At 49.0% G+C, this 12,650-nt stretch overlaps 1 protein-coding gene across 5 annotated transcripts in view; it reads left to right on the top strand.

Moving 5' to 3' along the window:
* The window catches only part of SLC8A1 (solute carrier family 8 member A1), a 138,007-nt gene that overhangs the window by 111,264 nt on the left and 14,093 nt on the right, over positions 1-12,650 (top strand). For 4 of the 5 annotated variants that reach the window (XR_003397954.1, XR_003397953.1, XM_026844277.1 and 1 more), the window contains exons 4-7: positions 1,966-1,983; positions 3,685-3,815; positions 4,979-5,078; positions 11,127-11,402. Coding sequence is in view for 2 of the 5 variants with exons in the window: in XM_026844277.1 (XP_026700078.1) it covers positions 1,966-1,983; positions 3,685-3,815; positions 4,979-5,078; positions 11,127-11,402 (525 nt within the window). In the remaining 3 variants the exon portion in view is untranslated. The remainder of the gene's footprint in view (positions 1-1,965; positions 1,984-3,684; positions 3,816-4,978; positions 5,079-11,126; positions 11,403-12,650) is intronic. The other variant, XR_003397955.1, reaches the window with a different exon arrangement.

Below are 12,650 nucleotides of genomic sequence, written 5' to 3'. Positions count from 1 at the left end.
GCTGCTTTGTCCTCTCCATCAGATTTCCTGCAGGTTTATGTGACTGGCTAGCAGAAGCAGGGCTAAAAAATCAGACATACTGGCATGGTTCAGGCTCTGCAGGTAGGATTTGTATCATTAAATGGTGCCGGAGGCATCTATGGAGCATAGCCAGTGTTGCCAGGATAAAGTGACACATGGACAACTCGGTGACTCCGTCTTTGCCCAGCCTCACAGGCACCAGCATGGGTTCAGCCTTATGAGTCCAACATGAGAAAACAGGACCCAGGACCCAGGTTTGAGAATCATGGTACTGAGTCATGAGATCCCAGCTGAAATTTTTAATTTGATAAAAACAGAAAAGGAAAGAAAGTTCCTCATCTTCTTTGTCACAAAGATAACTGAGGAAACTTGAAGGAAGCTCAGCTTTGCAAACTCACTAGCTGGAAGGCATGTCAAGGTTTTAAAGGATGCTATTTGCTGCTTTGGCCATGCAATGATTGGTTTTTTAACTTGTTTTTTGTGTTTGGTTTTGTATGAGAGGCAGCGAGGTGGGGCGAGCTGTGTGCTCGGCACCCTGGAGACGAGAGTATCTCTGAAATGTCACCCTTGGGCCATGTAACCACAGTCAAGTCCATGCCTCAGGGGCCAGACACTCACCACTGCACTAAAGGAAAGGCTTTTGCTTTTGTTTTGGAGACCTAAAATGCTGAGTGACAAGATACTTGAGCCAAGCCTTGCCACAGATTTTTCTTCTCTCATTGTATATGCCAGAAGTGCAGCTTCCTGATGGAGCTATTGCTCCCCATTAGGCAGCTGGAGGAGGTCAAAGCCAGTAGCCGCCATACATGCGACATCTTATGTCCTCCCCCGGGGCAGAACTGCCTCCGAGACCAATGGAAGATCTTGCACGTACAATTCAAAGGGGAAAAATTATTTTTTTGAGTGTACATTTTAATCCCGTAGCCACCCCATGTTTTTAACAGTTTTTATTTTAAATCCACAATCCCATGAAATGTTTCTGTTCCTTTATTTTTAGTGCCTTCCTCTCAACACTAGTGGTATCCTGTAGCTTTACAGATCTGAAATCTCTACCCTGGGATCTGGAATCTTTCTGTGGATATCCCTTTTGATTTCATTACTCATTTACTTTTCTTCTTCTGTGTTTGTCGCTGTCTGTCTCCTTCACAGCCCTGTTGTTGAATGAGCTTGGTAAGCGCGCATTCGTTTTTCTTTTCCATTTTTCCAGTTTGTCTGCGTATCTTCACTCAAAACATTCTCTTTTAGGGTCATCAGCACTATTTAAGTAAGCTCAGGTATCTTATGCCACATCTTTCCTTAGAGTAGAGCCTCAAAGTCACTAACGTTAACAAGCAGTAACCCACAGTGGCAAGGAGCATTTTTTGGGGGATGGTGTTGTTACAGCCATAGTAAACCCACCAACACCCCAAGTTACAAACTGGCACCATGCAAATTAACCCATCGCGTCTTACACTGGCATGGCAGAAACAGGATTGCCTGGCAACTTAAGAGATACTTGTGGCTGGACAGGAAAGTTGGCCAAGCTTTTTTGAAGTGAAAATTTCACCTCCAGTCTTGGGGACATTTAAAGCCCACTCAGCCTCTGAATTTTTTTGCTGGCCATCCCCAGGATAGGGCAGCCAGGGAGGGAAGCAAAGCCTCCCTCATACCCCAGAGCACCCCCAGCCCCAGTGCAAGTTTACACTGGTTTTATCCACTCTGCAGCATATATTAGATACTGGGGGTGGCAGCTTCAGATTAGGGTTGAAAAGACTGTGTTCAGGTGTTCCTGCACTATCCCTGATGTTTGTAGGGAAGCAGCCCCACCATGTCCACAGTCCCCAGACATGGATCAGGGAAGGACCACCACATCCCTGCAGGCTGCAGGGTGTCTGTTGCTGTGCCAATGCTAATCCTCTCTCTTCTCTCTCTCTCTCTCTCTCTCTGTCTCTCTGTTTCATCTAGGTGGCTTCACCATCACAGGTATGGATTTCTGCTCTCCCCCTGCCCCCCCTTTCCTTCCTCTTAATGGCCATATGCTCACCTCACTCTTTCCTCTTTGTTTTTGTTCTGTCCTGGAGGGAAACTTTGGAAGGGTAAGAAGGCGCTGTGCCGTGGCCCCACTGCCCCAGACAGTCACACTAACACTGTGTCCTCTTACAGAGTGCTCTGCCTGCCACACAGATCTAACTCCCACCTCGGGGAAGGGGACGAATCACCCCTGAAGTGACAGGCAACCACCCTCTATCTCTTGGAGCAGGGGGTACTTCTCCACTTAGTCCAGCCTCTCCCTCACTGCTGCCCACACAGGAGATGTGCACAGGGCTCTGCATGGCGCGGTGAACCTGTCCTCACTCCCCGAGCAGCAGCCAGGGTGCCTGAGCACTGCTGGAGGTGTGGGACCCCACAGCTGCTTCAGGCACACAGCCCCTGCCCTTCCCACCAGCAAGACCCAGCAGCAGCATTTGCTCATCTGTCATTAGGTTGAGCACTGCAGGGGGAGAAGGTCCTGGGTCCCCCATGTTGCAGAGCAGCCGCTCAAGAGCCCCAGAAACAATAATTCCAACTAACAAGACTCTGGCCATGAGGCCAGTCCCTTTGATGAGCAGAAGGGCTTTCCCACAGCATGGTGCTGCCTGTGCAGACGAGGGGCAGCCAGCAAAGGGAGTGACACTAACCCCGCGTGAAGTAGGAGTATACTAACTGCATGGTGGTGGTTTGCATGGGGCATACAGTCCCTCCTGCTGATCTCCTGCTGATCGCTTTCATAGGCAAACCTGTCTTCAGGAAGGTCCAGGCTAGAGATCATCCTCTTCCTTGCACCGTGGTCACCATCCAAGGTATCCACAGTGTGCCTCCCGAGGGCCATGGCAGTCTAACACAGACTGACTGGGGTATTTCCTTGCTGACAGTTTAACTCCTGTCTCCAGCGAATCCAGCCCTCTTTAACCCTGATGTCCTTCTGCTCATCCCTGGGGTGGCCTGGAAGCGTGCTTAGTGGGGGTCTGCATAGGGACAGTGACAAAAGTCCTGCTGCCTGGAGTCTCCATGGCCCAGAGGTTGCACGGGTGCCAGTGGAGCTGCAGACCTGCTCCCTCCTGTCTCAGCGTTTGGGGCCAGGCCATGCCCTGTGGATGGCTCCTCACACCTGTATGGCCAAGCACTTCCACCAGCCCCACCATCACAGAAGGAGTTTCATGCTCTCCAGCTGACAGTCCCTTCCAAGATAAAGCCCTGCTCAGAAGGAGGCAAAGCCAAGATTTCACACCTATCGCAGCCCTGGGGCTTCTGGCAGCTGTCTCTGGTTGTAACAGGCTGATGGAAATGTCTTGACCATGCGCCAGTGCAGACTTGGAGAGCTGGGAAATGGAGCAGCCTTTATGATTACCTGTCTCCTCCCAGCACCCCTGTGGGAGAGGCAGGAGGTACCAGGTGATAAACCATTCCCCAGCACTGAGAGTGAACTGGACTCCTTCTGAGGTTGGATGAGTTGCAGACCTCTTGCTAGCACTTCCCAGCAAAACTACCTTGTCTGTTTCTCCATGACCATCTCCTCCTCCTCCTCAGCTGCTCTGTCTCTCACACTCCCACACGGAGGCTTCCTGACCTCCTCCTCTGACAGGAAGCCAGCTCCAAGGAGTGACCAGCTGGGCCTGGCTCACCAACAGGCTCTTTGCTTTGCAGAGGAGAACGAAGAAAAGCAACCACTGACCATCAAGGAGGAGGAAGAGCGTCGGATCGCAGAGATGGGGCGCCCAGTCCTGGGAGAGCACACCAAGCTTGAAGTCATCATTGAGGAATCCTACGAGTTCAAGGTACTGTCCATGTCCTCTGTCCCTGTTTTCCTCTCAAGCTGGGGACCCTCCTTTTGAATTTGAACAGCATTGGCAAGCATGTGTTGATGGTATCATAGCAAAATGAAGCAGATCCTCATATCACAAGGTCTCAGAGCAGGACCAAGGGACAACTTGAAATGTAGCTGAGCCAAGGCATAATGAAAGGGTGAGGGTCACTCCAGTGAGATGGCAGTGGGTTAAAATACAGTCTGATCCTCACTCTCTCTGTTAGCCCACAGCCATGGTCCTTGGGGGATCATCCCAGACTGTTTGTGGCTACTGTTATACAAGAACATCAATGTGGTGAGCCTAAGAGCGGACTGGGCTTCAAAATGCTGCAGGTTGCTTTAAATATAACCTCGTTCTCATAGTGAAGTGCTACACCCAGGTCCTACTTACAGGTGGTCTTGAGTGAGCCCTGAGCCTGGGACTTCCAGCACAAAGGGCTGATACCCTAAATGCAAGTAACGGTTGTGAAGTTAAGCTGCCGTGAATGTGTGTGCCAGGCCAAGAGCCGAAAATTGACCATTTCATTATCTTTTCCATTTTTCTGTAGCATAAAAATTAATAGACCATGCTTACTGTGTTGCAGCAGTGGCTGCCTCCCTCCTGTGGTTTTGGTGCCCACCATCAGTGTGCATCTGAGGCATCACAGCATGCAGGCAGCCCTCAGGCTGCCTGCCCAGGAGCATCTCCTAACCTGCTGCTGCCACAGCACCTTCCCTGCCTCACTGAGCTTCAGCTCCTGAGCAGCATAGAGAGGTAGAACACAGTTTTGCAAATGGGCCTTGATTAAGTCCCAGTTAAGTGCTTTGAAGCAGCCTGGTAAAAATTCTTCCCAAGGCATTGGGAACAATAGGAGCTGTGGCACCTCAACACTATTTGCTGTTAAACCTGTGCTGAGATGGTTCAAACTCCCATCACGATCAGGTTTCAAAAGGTCTTTTTGAGCAGCAGTGAGGGAAATTGCAAGTACTTACATTTGCTTTTGCTGCTGGGGCTCTGAAGCTGAAAATCTGAACTTAAAATCTGCTAAGCTTTTTTCATAAGTGCATGGCTTTATGCACTAGCATTGGTAGGTTTTAGCCCAGCATCTCCAGCCCAATAGCCCCTAATTCTCTCCTCTGCATCTCCATCCACAGAACACAGTGGACAAGCTCATTAAGAAGACGAACCTGGCCCTGGTGGTTGGCACAAACAGTTGGAGGGAGCAGTTTATTGAGGCTATTACTGTCAGCGCAGGTGAGTTCAGACCATAGCTCCAGGTGAATTATGATGAACCTGGCTCATGACTCAGCTTGGCTGTATCAGTAATACAGACCATAGTGGAGCAGCAGGAAGCAAAACAGGTGGCAGAGTTATTTACAGCGTCTGCATAAATAAGACAACTGATTAAACCCTTTCATGAGACCACCTTGTCTGATGTATAGGAAACCTCCTGCATTAAGTGTATCTGTAGCACCCGGCAGAGAAACATCCTGGCTGTTCACCAGATGGCAGAGGGGAAAAATCATTTCAGTGAGACACATTTAGGAGGTGAACACCGTGTTTAAATTCAGAGCAGCATACATGATGCTGGTGTGAAGCAGCAGTGCTCCCCATCCCTGGTGCTCCCCATACTGCTGCAATGAGCGACAACATAGTAGCGAGAGTGCCAACCCTTGAAGACAGCCACTGAATCCCTCTCTCGGTGGGCCAAAATTTGCGCTTCACCCCTGCTTTCAGAAACCCTTGCTGCTCCAGCCAGCTGTGGCTGGAGGTTATGGCTCAGCAGCCCAATAGCAGCCCAATAGCTGCCACAGCACATGATATCTGTAGTCATATCAGAGCATATCTGATCTTCCCTCTCTTGGAGAATTGCTTTTTCCTCAGAAATACCCTGTGTAGTACTGTTCTCACAGGTGCCAGTGCTGTGTTTACTAGTATGTGTTTACTAGATACATTAGCATTCCCACATATGTGGAAGGTGAAAGAAAGCGGGTCTCCTCCAGATGTGTTTTTAACAGCTGGAGACACTGTAACTCACCAGCTGGATGTTACAACCTCACAGCCCAGCCTGGACTGCATGTGTGCACACAATTAGGGCAAAGTCAACCAGCTTAAATCAAATCACTGGGGAAGGCAATCTGAGCTTATCTAACTAATTGTGCATTGAAATGCATGGGGAAATACACACTTCCTACCTCGAGCTCTGCTGTACAGAGTAACCTCTGCCCAGCACAAAGTAATTAAAAGTGATGGCTGTACTATTTACCATCCACCTCTGAAAATGAGGACAGGACATTGTGCAGCAGCTATCTCTTCAAATTGTGATCTTTCCTCTTGTAGCATAGTTATTCTTAGAGCCTCCAGCCAAGAGCCTCCCATTATTTCAGATACAGCATGAACATACCACGCAAGACAATCCTTGCTGCAAGTTTTGTATCTAATATGGCTAAACTAATCTCTGCCAGAATCAATGATTTAATTGCATCCAATATTAAAGCAAAGGTAATTACTGGTACTTGGATCCCATCTCTGCAACACATGTGAAAGCCCCTTTACCACCGTGTCTCGAATATGCAGCCCCCATTAGTGCTAACAGGATGATTAACAAACATTTAATAAACCTGTCATATTTCGGTGAACGTGATCTGTCCCTTGCAGTTGGGGAACAGTAGTTTGTCTCTGAGCTCTGGACCTACTTTTTTTTTGCCAGGATTTAGCTCCTCAAGCTTTGTGCCAAGCAAGTTAAAATGCTTCAAACACTAGAGTTTGAGTTTGAGTTTTTTCCTGCAGCCCATCATGGGGAGCAGGTGAAAGGCACACATTCCCACTTCAAAATGTAACATCCCATCTGAGAAAAGAAACATTAAAACACGTTCTGGGAAAAGAAACATTAAAACACCGTTTCCCACCCAGTGAGCAACTGGCAGCAATGTTGTCAGGGAGTGGAGCAATGGAGTGGTAGGCCAAGTCTCTGGAAGGGCAGTGCAGGTGCAAGCAAGTCTGCGCCACACCGTGCTATGTCATCCCATACTGTCCACAAGGCTAAGCTGGGGCCTCACTCATAACTACCTTCAGTGTGTACCCAACAGCCCATAAAGTTTCTTGCACAGCAAAAACATCCTGGGGTTTGTGAGCCTGTTCCTGAGTGCACCCCTGGGTTACCATCCAACCTCACTCTGTGTTTCAAGGCACCTTCACAGGATCTGGCCAACTCTTCAAAAGAGAGACATTATTGTTGCTTAACAAAATGATGAACAGATCTGGATGAGTGTTGTGACAGTGGCACTCATGTTCATTTTTCAGTCTGTTTTATCGCCTCCATCAAGATTTAGATCCATGACAGACCTGCTGCCATGCAGCTTGGGAGAGGATTAAAATACCTGCTGCAATATTATAGTGTGAGCATAGCACAGTGTATCCTTGTAGTACCAGCCTTTGTGCATCAAACAAAAAAAAAAACTAGGCCAGAATAGACTTCCCAGGCTGAAAAATTGTTCCTTGTCTTCACAGTAATGCATAGGAGTAGGGTATTTATATCTGCCAAAATAATAACACCTTGCCACTGATTAGCTACTGTTTCTGCCATAGTGAGTTTAAAGCCAAGCAACACATAATTTTCCATCAAGTTATTGTAGAAACATCAACTTTCCCACTACTTGTATCTTATGTGTTGGTCTTGATCTACAAAGGTGCTTTGAAGCCAAACAATGTGTGCAAAGTTGCACTCCAGCAGGGTGCGAAGTAGGACTCTCCCCTGGTTGATCATGGCTTTATTTAGCTGAATATTGAAAACCTCCAAAGATTATGTCCATCAGCCAGAGTATGTGTCCTGGGGCTGCACCACCCTTTTGGAGAAGACGTTCCTCCTAATGTAACCATCCAAGTTGCAGTTTGTGGCCATTTCCCCTTGTTGCATTGCTTGTCAGTGCAGAGGGGAGTTTCACTCCATCCTTTCTGTACATGACCTCCAAGTCACTATAGGCTTTTGCTTGGTCCCCTCCAACCTCCCCTCCTCCTGATTCACCAAGTCAGCTCCTTCCACCTCTCCTCACAGGCAACATCCTCCAGGTTCCAATCATCTTGGTAGCCCCACTGAATCCAACTTCACTCAAGCCCTCATGTGGGATGCCATATCCCCTGTGTACAGACAGATATCTGCATTAGAGGTTTCCTCCTGCCTTGCTCTCACTGGCTCCATCACTACCCTCTCCCCTGCAGCTGCATCTCTGCTGAGAGCCCCAGGAATCCCAGCAGAGTGCAAGGTTGACATGTACTCTTGGCCAAACCAAGAGCAGGTTGACTCCCCTTACAGGTTACCAGAACTCTTGAGGATAATCACAGTCTGGGTGATCCCTGGGAATTTTCCCTTTCTTGCTTATGTGTGCTGCATGTGCTCTCTGCAGGACCACAAGGGGAAATAGCCAAGAGGTAAAACTTCAGTGCACAGGGTTTGGCTGCCACTTTCCCAAGAAGGATGCCATGTCTTGATCCCCCAGTTGGCTTTTCACCTTTGTGATGAGGCAGAAAGCAATTGTTGTTATGAGCAGCAACAGAGCAAGCAGCTCACCAGCAGCTTCCCCCAGTAATTCTGTTGTCATGGCATAGAGCCACCATTTGAACATGGGGTTAATTGATACCCACGTATAGGTACACAGCGTACAGCAAAACCATTTTATATTCTTTCTGTGGGAGGTTTTATACATTTTGTTAGTCAAACATCCGTATTGTGGAGGAAGGTGTGAAAGGAGGAGCGTTCAAACTGGCCAGCAGTGGGGCAGATAAAAACAGCACAGTCTCATTCAAAAGCTTATGCCAGCCTGATTAGTACTGTGGCTGCCAGGAGAAACAACTTTTCCCAGACACATAGCCATCATCCCCTTAAACACAGGGACCTTGTTCCCTTGCCCACTGTGGTAGAGCAGCACACAGAGTCAGGTTTCACTGGGTGCTCTTGACTACTCTGGGACTTGGTCCCTTTTATCTGCCATCCTGAGGTTTCCTCCAGGGAAGGAGTGCCAGACTCACTCATGCCATCTGACAGGGATGGACTGCACATTGCGTCCTCCCCTTGGTGAGGAGCTTCTGCCAAAAGCCACACAGGGAGATCTAGTGGTCCATATCCTTGGAGGGAAAAAAATTCATCACAGACAGTGACAAATCACCAACTTGAATGTCTTTAACACAACTCACAAACAGCCTTGGAATCACCGATGTCCATAATTTAGAAATCCATTCTTGTCCCTTGAGGGCAGCAGGAAGGCTCCCACTGATTTCACTGGAAAAGCATCACCTCCCCTTCACGCCTGGGGGTAGTTCAGCATGAGCAGGAGGAGTTTTTGGCTGTGCCATGACTTTAGCGTTGTGTGCTGTGCCAGGCTGGGCGAGTTCCATGTTCATCACACAGCCCACCCAGAGGACAGGCTGGCCAGTGGGCCTGCAAAATGCCTTGCCAGCGCTGCTGGAGTCAGGCAAGAGATCACCAGCCCCAAGGGGCTCACTGGCAGGGTCAGCCCCCTACAGTTAGGACTCCCTGGAGGCTGGATGTCAATTGGCTTTGGAGAGACAGGTGGGGTGCCAAAGCCTGGAACAGGGAAGGGAGAAACTGAGACACCTGCCTAGATCCCCGTGGTCCTGCTGAGACCAACAAGATGAAGATGTGCTGGGCCAGTGCAGGGGGAAAGGGCTGAGGAACTGGGGAAGAGGGCCAAGACAGTCCAGCATCTACTGAGCTCTTTCCCCATGACCTATAGGAGAGCTTCTGGGCACAAGCCAGCCTTCATGTCCAGGGGGCATGTCTGGGTGCATAAGTCCCCAGGAGCCTTTGGGGACATGCAGCAGCTGACACATAGGCTCTGAGAGCCCCTGGGACATAAAGCAGTATGGGCATGAGGACTCACATCCCCAACTCTTCCTCTGTGCTGGAGACCCAGGTACTGCAGGTGCTACAGGGGTCACAACTGTGAGCAGCAGGGCGCTGTGTGGGACCAAGCACTCAGCACAGCACCAGGAGAGCCAGGGTCCAACCCACACAGTGTGCCTGGAGAGCAGAGATAGGGCCAGGACTGCTGGCAGGCCCACAGTGGGAGAGTGACCTCTGCAAGGCATTAACAACAGATTGGTGAGAAGTGAAGCCCTGACCTGGATCAGGGACAGAAAATAAAGGGAAGGAAATGCATTTTTGCTGCGACAAATGATGCCCTGTAGCTGGCTCATAACCTGGAGTGCTTGACAGCTACCTGGAAGGGGTGCAAACATGAAAGCGTTTGCTTGTGCAAGGGGTGCCCACTGACCTGGGTCAGACCAGACTGAAAGGAATGGACAGCCAGAGCTCGTAGGGAGGCACATGAAGGGAAATGCAACAGGGAAGGACAACAAGAAGTGATGGACAGGTTTTAGGGCAGGTATTCTTCATATCTGGTTTGAAGATAAACTGAAGTGACAGAGCTAGCAGCTCGGCAGCCACCAAAACCAGCCATCTTTCCAGAGAGCTGGAAGCAATTGCAGGCACTTGTGAAAAGTAGCTCAAAAAGGGCTTCCTTAGGGGAGTCTCCATGAGGCTCATATTACTCTTGGTAGAGTTCACCTGCCCTGATCAGCTCCAGCTAGTGTGAGGCCAGTCATTGTCATTGTAGAGATGGACAAAGCGACACACATACGCTCACATGGGTGAACAAGTGGCTAGGTTTTTTTCTTACTAAAAGCATGCATTTTTATATATTTCAGGTGCCAGAGTGTTACAATATAATTGGTAAAAAAGTTGTTAACATTCTCATTGCATAACCTTTATCAGTTTCCTCCCTGCTTGCTTCGTCCTGCTATGTAGACAGCAGCTCCTTGGAAGTTACTTGTTTTAAGCATAGCTTCCTTATCTCAAGGGTACACCAGAATCTTGTCAGGGTCAAACTCTTCTTCAATCAGGTTGTCAGCAGACCAGATGCTTTCCCCGACAGGTCATTTTCCACATCTTCTGATGAAAGTGCTCCTGAGCAGGGGCTGTCATAGAAAGCATCTGATGGTCAAACTCAGGCAGAGGTGCTGGCATGAGGCTCTGCATTTTCTGAAGTGTGTGTTGGTTTTCAAGACCAATGCCTTTGCAGGGTCTCTCTATGGCATGGGAAGGGGACAGGAAAGGCTGTCAAGCCCCTCTGATGATTGCCCAGAAAATAAGATATTTAGAAGTCAAGTCCTTCTAGAGCAAAAATCATGAGAGACAGCATTTGGGGGGCTGCAGAATGCAGAGGAGCTTTGCCCAACCTCCCCCAGTATGGGCGAGTCTAATCAGGCACTGGTGGTTTTCTCCAGGAGAAGATGACGATGACGATGAATGTGGGGAGGAGAAGCTGCCTTCCTGCTTCGATTACGTGATGCACTTTCTGACCGTCTTCTGGAAGGTCCTTTTTGCCTTCGTGCCTCCAACAGATTACTGGAATGGCTGGGCTTGCTTCGTCGTCTCCATCCTTATGATCGGCCTCCTGACAGCATTCATCGGCGACCTGGCATCCCACTTCGGCTGCACCATTGGCTTGAAGGACTCTGTCACCGCGGTCGTGTTTGTTGCACTGGGAACATCGGTGCCAGGTAAGAACCTACAATATAATTGGTTAAAAAGTTGTTAACATTCTCATTGCATAACCTTTATCAGTTTCCTCCCTGCTTGTTTCATCCTGCTATGTAGACAGCAGCTCCTTGGAAGTTACTTGTTTTAAGCATAGCTTCCTTATCTCAAGGGTACACCAGAATCTTGTCAGGGTCAAACTCTTCTTCAATCAGGTTGTCAGCAGACCAGATGCTTTCCCCGACAGGTCATTTTCCACATCTTCTGATGAAAGTGCTCCTGAGCAGGGTCTGAGTCATAGAAAGCATCAGCATGGTTTGTTGTAAATGTCCATCTCTGCCCAGTCTAGATTTGTGTTTGGGCTGGGAAATCTGACCACAGTGAGCTACTTGGCTGTGCTCTGCAGGACCCCCAAGGACAGATTTGAGGTGTATGTGGAAGTTGCTTTTCAGTCTCAGATGAGCCGGGAGGATTGAACCAGGATGTGGATCCAGTTCCCCGGAAACGGTTTCAAGGACCTTTGTTTTGCAAAGACTGAAGTATCTAGTTCTGTGGACAGCCTCCATGGCACCCACTCTCAAAGTAGGAAATTGGTCTTTGATTAATATGCTGCCTGTTTTGACAATCCTGGGCTTGCTTTCTGAGCGTCTGCTCCTTTAATCTTGCCTCCCAGGTGAGTTAGGTGCTAGTCCATATTCAGGGCACACTGCCCAAGACAGACACCTTTGTATGATACCTGGTTCAGATAGATCAATGTGAGGTTGCTGAGCTGAGGGAGCTGCTCAAAATGTGATATGTGAAGCCCCTAGAAGTTCCTGACCCCACAAATATTTGGAGATGTGTCTCTAATCAAGTGGTCACCCAGCCTCAGAAGACAGCAGAGACTGAGGACTGACCAGGGAGAGAAAAAAAAAACAGGAGTTTTCATACCTATGTTCCACTTTGTTCTCCTGCACATTGACTTGCTGCAACCCAGCCTCCTTTTCTGCTGGCTCAGCAAAGGGCCTCTCTTAGGGATGAGCCAGTGCACTGGAGAGGATGGTTGCAGTGACATGGTTGCTCTGGGAAGTCGCCTGTCGGCTTATGTGAGAGGGCCTGTGCCTTTCACTCACCTTCTTCCATGGGCTGTGCTGGCCAGACAGAGCCTGGTTCCTGGACAACCCAACACAACTACCCTTCACATCAGTCACACTTTCCCTCAGACTTCCAGTGATCAGCACTCAGGTGCTTGAAGATCTTGAAATTGTCCTAATGCTATCAGAGCCCCAAAG

Source organism: Athene cunicularia, assembly GCF_003259725.1.
Source record: "Athene cunicularia isolate RWA chromosome 3 unlocalized genomic scaffold, athCun1 chr3_part1, whole genome shotgun sequence".
NCBI classification, from domain to species: Eukaryota; Metazoa; Chordata; class Aves; order Strigiformes; family Strigidae; genus Athene; species Athene cunicularia.
Note: the sequence above shows the minus strand (reverse complement) of the source record. Positions and strands in the feature narration are given on the sequence as shown.